Source organism: Sinocyclocheilus rhinocerous, unplaced genomic scaffold, assembly GCF_001515625.1.
Source record: "Sinocyclocheilus rhinocerous isolate Xijiao unplaced genomic scaffold, SAMN03320098_v1.1 scaffold2529, whole genome shotgun sequence".
NCBI lineage: Eukaryota > Metazoa > Chordata > Actinopteri > Cypriniformes > Cyprinidae > Sinocyclocheilus > Sinocyclocheilus rhinocerous.
Genome location: NW_015658742.1, coordinates 59160 through 70928, shown reverse-complemented (window position 1 = coordinate 70928; position 11769 = coordinate 59160). Strand labels below are relative to the sequence as shown.

Sequence of the window (11769 nt, the reverse complement as noted above, 5' to 3'; positions counted from 1 at the left end):
GCAATATTTTGAATGAACAACGTAGCAGCGCCGCATCTAGTGGCTTCAACTGGATAGGCTTACAAAAACATTATAATGCAACGACACTTACATCGTCATCACATCTCGTGCGCCATTGATAAGGCTGCCTCCTTAACGCACAACTAAAATTCGAATGCAACGTTTTTGCATTAGAATGTGGATTTTTATTTTAAATTCGACGAATATTCGAAATTCTAAATTTTTTTTTTGACAGCCCTATCACATGATCCTTCAAAAAATGTATAGCATTAGTATATTATATGTAATTATGTATTTATGTATGTTTATTGTAAAGTGTCAGCTCAGCTATTATTGTCGCTCCTAGCCCTTAGTTATTTATGCTTTTTTTTTTACAAAAATAGAATTTTGAAAATAATAATTCCATACAACATCAGATCATCAAGGGCAGGTCAAATCATTATGCAGCTCTCAGATGGCACAAGTTCAGAGGTCATTGGTTGTTGCGTGTCTCATGACGTCAGTTATTCTCTCTATTACTGTCTATAATTATTCTTTCTATTATTATTGTCTATTATTCCTCTCTCACATTCACTGCGAGCTTAGAGTTTGCTGTGATCTGTGGCATTTTGTTGCAGACTAGGTGAAGACTTAACACATGAAGGCCGACAACCTTAAGTCTTGTAGTGTGCTTGATTTAACTTTTAAATTCACACATTGCTTTCATTTTGACGAGTGCGATGTTTTCACTTTTTTCACACTTCAGACTTGTCTTTCTGAGTAACACTCCATCTCAGGCTTCTACACACTAACATTTCATCATTCTCTAAATCTTTCCTCTTTCTCCCGAAACTTCTTTGAAAGTAGCTGTCTCGCTTTTGGATCTTCAGAGGCCTGTAAAAACATTTCCTTTGGCTTCTTTAACAGCAGACATTTATCACTGGCCATAAGACAGTGATGTTGAATTGTTATTTGCAAATGTCTATAATTCATCCGCAACAACGTCAGTCCTCTTCAATGTCCCTGTTGCTCTTGAGTTTAGACTTGCGCATAATCGTTATTCAGATGGACGGCATTTGGAAATTCACTTTGCCAAGATTCAAATGGAGCCAGTTTAGTTTTTTGTCTTAGATTTTGTGCTAACGCCCTTAAAGATATTATTAAAAACAGATACTGTTTGTCTGAAGACTAAAAGCTCTGTTCATGAAGCTCCATCTGCTGGTTTTTCCAAACAGCGAGCCACTTCACAGCATCCTTTAATACACAGTGAGTTATTTTCCCCACATGCATAGACCTCTGCTCCTGTCTGTCAGTCATTGCATCTCTTAGTAGAACTGAATTCATAAGGCATATGAGACCAAATGAGCATCAGAAGCTTTTTATTATTTACACATTATATCATGGGGCTGTTGAATGCTTGATTCAGATTGGTGGACAAACATTCTAAGGCGTGCAATTATTTTCCAGCAAACGTACAATGTATGAAATGGTTCCTGGTCTGGCGAGTGGCGACTACATTACAGTTACATATCACTTTGCCCAAATTATTTTAGCTACTTCGAAAGTCCTTCCAGCCTAAAACAGCAAATTAACTAAAACCCACAAAGACTGACCAAGAAAACAATTATGACAAACAATAGGATAAAAATTACACAGGTTTTCCATGTTTTTCCTCAATAAATTACCTTTTTATCTATGGAAAGCACACTTTTTTTCTTCTCTCTCTGTCTCTGCATGCACACACATACTAGCTATGTTTCCATCCAAAGTTGTGAATTTAACTTATTGGAATATTGCATAAAATATTTGCAAATAAAGCACCGTTTACGTCCAATGAGTCAAAGAGCACAAACTCGTCACTGGCACTAAAGTAGGAGAAGCCACTGAATACAGTAATTTTTATATATAATAAATTACTTGCGCCTCAGAGCGAGCAGATGAAACAATAAATATGGTCATTGCTTTAGGAGGTGGATGCCTGCTGTATGGGAACGCAGTCATGTAAGTCATTTCTGGGAGGCAATTATACAAAAATATTTTGACGACAGACTTTGCTCAGGCATTTCAGAATGACCATAACAGCATTTCAGAAGCTGTGCAATGAGATTGGTCCGCTGGTTAATCAAGTTATGCCGTCCCATCGCACAAATTCACATGACTTTATTGTTGCATGTGTAGGAATTTATTCGATTAATGTGTTTCCTTCTCCCATTATTCACATTAACTCTTTTTTGCACAAGACAAAAACCACCTCAAGTGAGTGTAAAATCTTTTTTGCAAAATAATTGTTTTTTTTGGGGGGGGGGGGCTTTTCCATCATCCGTTTCTGATGCAATACTTCAAAATGCGCATAAAAACAGGGCGATGGAAGCATAGCTACTGTACAAACACACACTCGCACACACATTTGCAAGCTCTAAAAAGACATCTTGAAATTAGCAACATAGGCTTGGGATGAAATGAATAAGAAATTAGTTTTACACACAAGCGTTTTAAAGCTGAACGATGTCTTGGGGTGTGGTAAACGTGGTATAAGTGAAATTGATTGACTATGGGCCATTCAATTATTGAAAATAATGCATGGCTCCATTACTACCTTGGGTGTGCATTATTTTTCAATAATTCAACAGGCCATTGTCAATTATTCCTTAGTTCATATCTGTATATGAAACTGCTCACTCCTTCACTCATCCATTATTCACTACATAGTGAATACCATATTTCACTATATAGAGAAAGGCTGAGGGAAAATGAGTTACATATGATATCAAGGACTTCCAAGAACACTTCCAGTCTCACCTCTCATACTGAAATGCATTTCCAATTTTTTTATTTATGATTTATTTATGAACTTTTTAGGATGTATACAAAGATAAAGAATACAGGAATAGACAGAAGTAGAAATAGAGGAGGGCTTTTCCAATGGAATAAAATTAGTCGTCTTGCCTTAATTCCAATAAAAATGAGTGCAATAGTAATGAAGAAAATGGCAGGGCATATGGATTGGGGTAACTCAAAAATTTCATTCAAACCACATATGGATGTAGTTTGAATTGGGTTCACTTTTCAGACTACAAAGAGTTGAATATGCTAAACCGATTTTGCTTTTTTGGGATTCCCCAATATGCCCACCAATTTTTATTCATTGATGCATCAAAGTAATTCTAGTGCAGTTCAGCAAAAAGTCAGTTGAATTTGCAAATAAACACTGACACTCTTAACAAGGAGGTTTGTTTAATTGTATCAAGGGTTTGTGTTTCTGGTTCCACTTAGAGTCAAATTATCTCCTGGTTCCACTGTTCATCCTCTGTTCTCATTAGTGTTCATTTCCTTTATGTACAGTGCATTAGTAAACATCTTGAATGGCCTTCTAGCAGAAAAAGGGCTTAGAACCTCATTCCTTCAATTCTTAATATAAAGCCTCTTTGCACTCTGTTGTTTCTGCTTGACTATTAAACAGGTTTTTTTTGTAGTGAAAGCTAACAGATACAGTCCAATTAAATACAGCATACTTCAATTGTGGAAAAAGGCTAATGGTTTAAAGCCTAGTCTTGGTTCAGATGTTTTTTTGTTGACCTGTTTTAACTTAATACCACCAAATGGAAATAACTTCTCTTCTGTAATATTCATGAGCTCACTGGCCGTTTCATTTCCTGTGCGCAATGACCTGGGCTCTTTCTCTGTGAGGTTGATAATTACTCTCTGAGAAGGATCTCTGTGCCTTTGTGAATTACTTTTTTTTTAACCTCATCCATCTCATAAACCACCCTCTGTAAGCACGAAATCCAGAGTTTCCATGAGTCTTATGTTGCTTACATCCGCTTATTGGTGAGGTTATAGAAAGATCAGTCAAGTGCCAAGAGGGTATTCCACCAACACGAGGATCGATATTAGAATTGGCCGGCAACCAAATGAACAATCCCTTTCCTCTCCATTTTCTCCTGTCGATATAAAGACAGAATAATCACAGACACATTTATGTCAGCCTCCAATGAAACCCTGTAATCTTGGAGGATCATGATCCCTAGCACCACTTTTCATGGGAGTTGTTTTTGTCTTAAGAGTGAGAATACTACATGCCAATTTCACTAGATGAATTCATTCGTATAGCGGCAAACGTGGTTGCCATGAAGATAAATATTTAGTTATGCAAAGAAGGCTTTTTGTTTTCGCCTTTCGAGTGATAAAATGCACTGAATACCATTTGTCAGGGCTAAAATATGCCTTGACAGCATCTCTTTTTTTAGTCGAGAAAAAAAAGACTAAAATATGCCGTTCGTCAAGAGACATTTATGGGTTCATTTGTTTGTGTTTCGCTAACTGCCGTCCTCAGATATCCTGAGCATAAATCTTTGCTCTTGTTTTAATGTTGGGGTGTTTGCTATATTATTTTATCCTACGCTGCTTTGAATGGCCTTTCTTGACAGGAATGTATTACTCATTTTTCATTACCCTAGAGAAAAATGGCAGGCTAAATTCAGGACGTAGGGGTGCAGCGAGCGAAACGGTTCAGTCAGTGCCAAAGCAGCTGTGCTGTTAGATTTCACAGTTACGTTTTCACACATTAAAATATCTACTCCAAAAGGCATAGAAGTTTGATTTTAGGTGCTATTGACTGTCAGCTTCAGGGTTTTTTATATGTTGCTGACATACCTTCTTAATTGTTTTTGCCATATCAGAAGGTTTATAATACAAGCCAATGGTCATCAAGAAGATTCAAATCTGCTGCCATGCAGTCTTATGGATTATTGAGTAGTGTTTTACATCTCTGTAAATTAGCCCAATAGAAACTCAAAGCAATGTTCAGTTCAGTCCACACACTATGCAATACGTACCAGTGCAGTTAGGCTGTTTGATTGAAAATGTGTTTCAAATATACAGCTTTCTTTAGGGAAAGTAAATTCTCCCAGGAACTCGGCACAATGGGTCTCCAAGGGGCTCAGGAGTGTAAACAATGAAACCATGATCAGACAGCATAATTCCTCACCACACACTACATCCTGCACAACTCTCAAACTCATGCCTTTTTTACTGTTGAAAAAAGAAGTGTGCTTTTATGATTCCAACAAGTCCTGATACATGCAACCACAGCTCTGTATATATCACATTACCATTGTAATACTATTTGATACAGCATACTTAGGGGAAGTAAGGGTATTTAATCTAAGACAGAACTGTTTCATGTCAAAATAATTATGCTTTAATTCCTTTCAGATTGCATATGCTGCAGTGGACTGCACAAAGGGACAAAACCATGAGTTGTGTAAACAGGAGGGAGTTGAGGGCTACCCAACATTCAACTATTACAACTATGGGAAGTTCAGCGAGAAATACAACGGGGAAAGAGGGGTAAGTGCTCTTTAATGTGAGTGATTTGTATTTAATACAGTGGCCCTATTAAGAAACACATAAAAATGTATGAATGTTATTGTATGTGACAGGACATCAAAGTTAAAATTTTAGATAAAAGAAAGCACAAGCACACTTTTCAAGCAAGATGCTTAATGGGTTTGAAATTATAAGGATTGGATCATGATTGAGATGATTCTGTTTAAACTGCACTTTACACTTCATCTAGTTTCAAGCACATGTGTATATTTTAACCTTTTAATTATTTTGTTTTTGTTACCCATTTTTATTTAATTTCATGGAAGCACTAGAGAAGTGGTTCTCAACCAGGGGTCCGGGGCCCACTAGGGGGCATCAGTAAACTTCCAAGGGGGCCGTAGGGTGGCTTAAAAGTATTTAAACTAATAAATTAATAATGTATCAAAATAATTCTATATAATAATAATAACAACTCGAAATTAAAATTCTAAAAAAATTATAACAGAAATACCGAAAATAGCTTTTATTCGGGGGCCTTCAAATATAGTGTTGGACAGTGGGGGGCCTTTGAGCCCAGAAGATTAAGAATCACTGACTTAAGGCCGCTTCACACTGAGCGTGATGCGAAAAAGCGAGGCGAATCGCCGACGAACGTTGCTTTCACACTGATGTCGAAACAATTGATCGCCTTCTGCTAATTTACGCCTGCACGCTAGGTGGTGCCGACCAGCAATACATTTTTTCCTCTTGTAACCTATGTATCTCGTATGGCTTTTACATCGTTTGTTGCTCAATATACAGCATTAAATTAAGATAAATAACTTTTGGTTCTTCATCCAAAACACAAACTATCCATAATGCTTTCAAGAATACATCTGAAAATATAATTAGAGGTACAATTACCATCAAGCTACATTTCAAAATGTATGTGATTATTAATGTTTTTGCTCAAACCCCACTTTAAACCATCATCGAGTGCTTGTAATAACTTCCGATTGTGATCTAAAATGGATTTTGATTCTATAATGGGCAGACATGCACTCTTTGTATGTTTTATAATAGACTGATGTCATAAACATCCTTTGTTATAAAAATACCGTGAGCTGCATAAAAACATACAGAAAATATATCGCCATAATCATATGTCTATTTGCTTTCATATTTCATGTGTAGAAACATTTTTCTAATTTTTTTTATATACGGAAGGGCAAGAGATGATTGACAGATCTTGAGTGAACACGCTTTGACTTATATCTCGCGCACGTGGAATAAAACGGACGGTGCTCTCCAGAGCACATAATTCAGTGGAGAATTAATAGGAATGTTATTCTGTATAAAGAATGTGAGAATAAATCTGTTCTCAAATACCAACGATAACAAGAATTAATTCTTCTCTCTCTGGATACTCTTCTTCGGTGTTTGTTTACAAACAATAGTTTACGAAACCGTGCCATCACTCTCACCCTTTTGTGCAACAGCAGCTGCTCCGGACACGTGATCTAAGCTCAAATCTGATTGGACGGCCCGTTTCATCTGGGAAAAAATCGACACAGGACGAAAAAAGAAACGTCGCCTTTTTGCGCCGCGAATGATCGCGCCTGGTGTGAATAGCCCCAGTTGGGATCTATTGTTTTGATTCAAAAGCGTCATCGTGTCGAACATTCTCGCCGATTTTCACGTTCAGTGGGTAAAGGCCTTTACATAATCCTGTTGTACCATATCCTGAATCCGAAGTAATTTCACATGCTTATCTAATGTGACTGCACCTTTGCTAGAACATGCCCATATTTAATGTGATGAACTACAGTACAGCTAGGACAAATAAAAAATAACAGCAGAGAAAGAAAAGGTCTAGCATAAAGGCCGTTTCACACTGAGCGCGATGCGAAAAAGCGAGGCGAATCGCAGACGAACAATGCTTTCACACGAGCATGAAACGATTGATCGCCTTCTGCTAATTCACACCTGCACGTTAGGGGGCGCCGACCAACAATGGGCTGCATACTGAGCTGCATACAAAACACATACAGAAAATATATCGTCATAATCATATGTCTATTTGCTTTCATATTTCATGTGTAGAAAAATGTTTCACTCAATTTTTTTAACACGGAAGATCTAGACAGTTAACGCGCTCTGACTCATAACACTCGTGCACGTGGAAGAAAACGGACACTCCAGATCACATTATTCAGTGGAGAATTTAGAAGTTATATTAAGAACATGTGAGAATAAATCTGTTCTCAGATACCAAAGATAACAAGAACTCGGCATCCACTCTCTTCTCTCTCAGGATACTCTTCTTCGGTGTTTGTTTACATTGGTTTTCTAAACAGCGCCACCACTCTCACTCTTGTGTACAACAGCAGCTGCTCTGGGCCACATGATCTAAGCTCAAATCTGATTGGATGGACCGTTTCATCGCGGAGCGACGGGGAAAAATTCGACACACAGGATCCTCGCTTTTTCGTGCCGCGAATGATCGCGCCTGGTGTGAATAGCCCCATATCATCGCGCCGAATTTTTGCTTTTAGTGTGAAAAGCCCTTAATTTATTTGCAAATGCCACCTTTATTTTGTCTTGGTTAATCTACAGTGGTTCTCAAACCTTTTACAGTGGCGTATCCCCTGGGGGATTTAACATTCTTCTGCGTACCCCCTCTCTTCCACTTAGACCACAGGCACAGTCATACCTTTTCAATTAAGGGACGATATTTGCCCCCTTAAATTGAGTCACAGGTGCATTTTTACCTTTATAGAGGCAATGTTTTTCTAGCCTTATAAATTGAATGCCATGTTTTATTTCATATTCTTAAAGATTTTAAAAAAACTAATGGAACACTGCTGTAGGCTATGTTGGTTGGCTGCTCTGGGCCACGTGATCTAAGCTCAAATCTGATTGGATGGACCATTTCATCGCGGAGCGACGGGGAAAAATTCGACACACAGGATCCTCGCTTTTTCGTGCCGCGAATGATCACGCCTGGTGTGAATAGCCCCATATCATCGCGCCGAATTTTTGCTTTTAGTGTGAAAAGCCCTTAATTTATTTGCAAATGCCACCTTTATTTTGTCTTGGTTAATCTACAGTGGTTCTCAAACCTTTTACAGTGGCGTATCCCCTGGGGGATTTAACATTCTTCTGCGTACCCCCTCTCTTCCACTTAGACCACAGGCACAGTCATACCTTTTCAATTAAGGGACGATATTTGCCCCCTTAAATTGAGTCACAGGTGCATTTTTACCTTTATAGAGGCAATGTTTTTCTAGCCTTATAAATTGAATGCCATGTTTTATTTCATATTCTTAAAGATGTCAAGGTTTTAAAAAAAAAACTAATGGAACACTGCTGTAGGCTATGTTGGTTGGACACATACCAGCTCTATTGCAGATTTCATAGAAAATATTATTATTTTGTTGCAAAAATATTGACTATATTGTGTTTAAAGTATAGGCTACATTTAAAATGTAAAATATTAATGTAATATTACATTTTTTTTGTTGAACTGTTGTATAAAATTAATGTCACATTTCCAATTGTTTGGATATTCAGGGAAAATTACATTCTTGCTCGTATTTTAAACATGATAAACAGGGAATATTTCTATATTGAAGAGAGTTTCTTAAATCGATCTTTATGTACAGTACAGCCCGTGTCAATATTTGTTCTTCGTGCTAAAAACCTACTTGAAAGATACATTGAACAGCAGTTCGATTATACTAGAAGCGGCATTTTGCTTGTCAGAAATACATGCTCTGTTTTAATGTTACTTTAAGTTGGAGTAGAATTAAATGAATGCCAAAACTCAGCATTTTATTTGCTCTCCATCACGTCACATACCCCCGGGGTACATGTATCCCTGGTTAGAGAACCACTGATCTAATACAATGACATTCATTTGACATATTTTTAATGCATTTATATGCAAGTGTCCAAATACTTTTGGGGGCCACCGTAGTGAATGTTTTTTTTTATATTATGAGGTGAATGGTTTTTCATTTTTCACTTACACTGTCTACCCCCTACAGGAAGCTGGCTTTACTGGTTTCATGAGAAATCTCAGGGGCCGAGACCAAGAGAAAGTGGGCAAGCGGAAGGAGGAGCTCTAATAGAGTGGGCGTGGTTCCTATAAATGGGAGGGGCCTATCATTGCACTGTGACTTAGGCAGGGACATCCCAGCACTGATGCCACAGACTTGAAACCTCAGCTAAAAAGGCAATTTTTTTTATATAGCTGTGCCCTTATGTTTGTAATACCAATGTACAACTATCAGACCACTTTTTGTTTTGTTTTCGTTTTAATTTCCTCAGACATTTTGTGAAATTGTTTCCAAATACTGTGACTTCAGTTACTGAAATCCACACCTGAAATCTATGCAACACTGGGCCCTCACTCGCCAGGGTCCCATACGTGTGATGGGTGGCTGGTGTTTAATGGGAAAAACCAGTTATCGCCAGGATACATTGCCGTCACTCCCATTTCAGTGAAGAGTAATAATGTGTACAATCGTATCTGCAAATATTTTTGTAAAAAAAAAAAAAAGAAAAAGAAAAAATGCTGTATGACATCATGTTTTTGGGAGTAAAAAAAAAAGATGGAGAAAGTTGTTGTAGCTGAACTTTGTGGCCTTAAATGTTTGAATTAACTGTCGTCCAATATTTTACTATTTTCAAGAAATACAGTACTAGGGCCAAAATACAAGAGCAAATGCAAGGACATGTATTCAAGCAAGTAGTTTTTTCCTCATGTTTTATTGTCAGTTGTGACAGAATAAAATGACATAACAAAACTGGAAATGCCAAAAAAAGAAGAAAAAAAAACATTTTAGATTGAAACCATTTTTCAGAATTAATTCTTGGAAGTTTAATCCATGAAAATTTCTGGGCCCTTCACATTCCATTGTAAAGGGGTCATATGATGCTATTTTAAAGATCATTATTTTGTGTATTTGGCGTTTTAGGTAGGTGTGGCTGACTCTTAACTTTGATAAAGAATATCTCTTTGGATTTGAGACTTTAGTCTTTGCAACTTTACAGATCTTCTTTATGCACCAAGAGCTTGTAACACTCCAAAGAGAAAGGAAAACTTGAAATCGCATCATATGACCCCTTTAAAAGTCTTGTCTGGTTTAAATGTCTAGTCTGGTTATGTAGTTTCTGATTTACATTGCTGTTCTAGATCTATAATACACATGGACATTTCCTCTTCTAAGCATGGGAATGGTACAATAGGTGATGATGGGTACCATAGATAATGTCTTCATTTATGCGGGAGCAAGATGGTTTGCTTTAAGGTATGCTAAGTGATGCTCATTTAATACGTCTCACTGGTTTAAACAATGTAGTGCCGGAGGATCTGTTTTACTCACTCCTTGCCAGATGTTGGCACTCTTAGTGATACCACAACCCTTACCAGTATCTCTGTGGCGACTCCACTATTGTGTGTGTGGAAAACTCCCTGCTCTAGGCAGTATACATATTTAATGGTCTTGTAGCTGAACTTTTGTTGTATAATTCAGAAGGTTGGTTCGTTTCATTATGAATAATGTTCTCAGGGATAGCGAAACACAATTGAAGAGCACTATCGCTCATCGTAATTTGCAATCCAGTTGGGTGTTCTCTATTCACGTTGCCGAATTATGAATTGTTTACATGTGTCTTCGGGAGATGGAACACGAAAAAAATAATTGAACAGGAATTTAGTTTACATTTCCTTGCCAAAAGTATTGAATAAAACATGAGTCAAGGAACGCTGATGCATAGATGTCAATTATATGCAAGATAATGGCTTCAAGTTCAAAATACTGTCTGTAAAGTTAAAGTGGGATCACATGCTGAATTTGTATCATGTAGCTAAACGTAAAAGGGTCCTGTTGAGGGGAAGCGTACAGATAGCTTGCCAGAACATGTTCAATAATGGTCCAAAATGACAGATGTATTGGATGAAAGCTTGCACAGATTTGTGTCACTACGTGCAACAACTGTCAAGACATGGTTTGTTTGTGCATTGACATTTTCATCAATATTTGGATGGTCAGGGGCCTTCACCTGGTTCCTCTGAGTTATTCTCTTGTAGAAAGATCTGCTTTGTCTTATCCCAAAGGTCTGTGGGAGCTACCACAATGCCAAGAAGTCACTGTCGCCTTTATTTTTTTGTGCCCAGCCATATGTACAGTTTTGCTGCATTGAACACAATGCAAAATAAAATGCATACATTTCCAAGAACCATTGTCAAAATTATTCAAATAACATTGTGAATATTACTTCTTAATTGATAACGAACATACTACTTTTAAAGTGCAAAAATGTTAGATTTCTTATTTTTTCAAGATGAAATCTAAACTGGGTTGAAATGGAGTGTTTCTCTATTACTTTTTTTCCCAGAGGATGATGGGGAAAAATGCAGACTTAAATTAAAGATATATCAAAATATTTTACAATAGTGATGTATAACATCTTATA

At 37.3% G+C, this 11769-nt stretch overlaps 1 protein-coding gene and 1 long non-coding RNA gene across 2 annotated transcripts in view; one reads left to right on the top strand and one right to left on the bottom strand.

The window, feature by feature from the left end:
* LOC107722874 (protein disulfide-isomerase A5) overlaps positions 1 to 9626 on the top strand; it is a 52140-nt gene extending 42514 nt beyond the window's left edge. Inside the window, exons 16-17 of the mRNA XM_016531371.1 lie at positions 5194 to 5328; positions 9336 to 9626. Of these exons, the coding sequence (XP_016386857.1) occupies positions 5194 to 5328; positions 9336 to 9416 (216 nt within the window). The 3' untranslated portion in view covers positions 9417 to 9626. The remainder of the gene's footprint in view (positions 1 to 5193; positions 5329 to 9335) is intronic.
* The window catches only part of LOC107722875 (uncharacterized), a 20596-nt gene extending 10893 nt beyond the window's left edge, over positions 1 to 9703 (bottom strand). Inside the window, exon 1 of the long non-coding RNA XR_001637855.1 lies at positions 9621 to 9703. This is a non-coding gene — a long non-coding RNA (uncharacterized LOC107722875). The remainder of the gene's footprint in view (positions 1 to 9620) is intronic.
* Positions 9704 to 11769: the final 2066 nt, after the last annotated feature.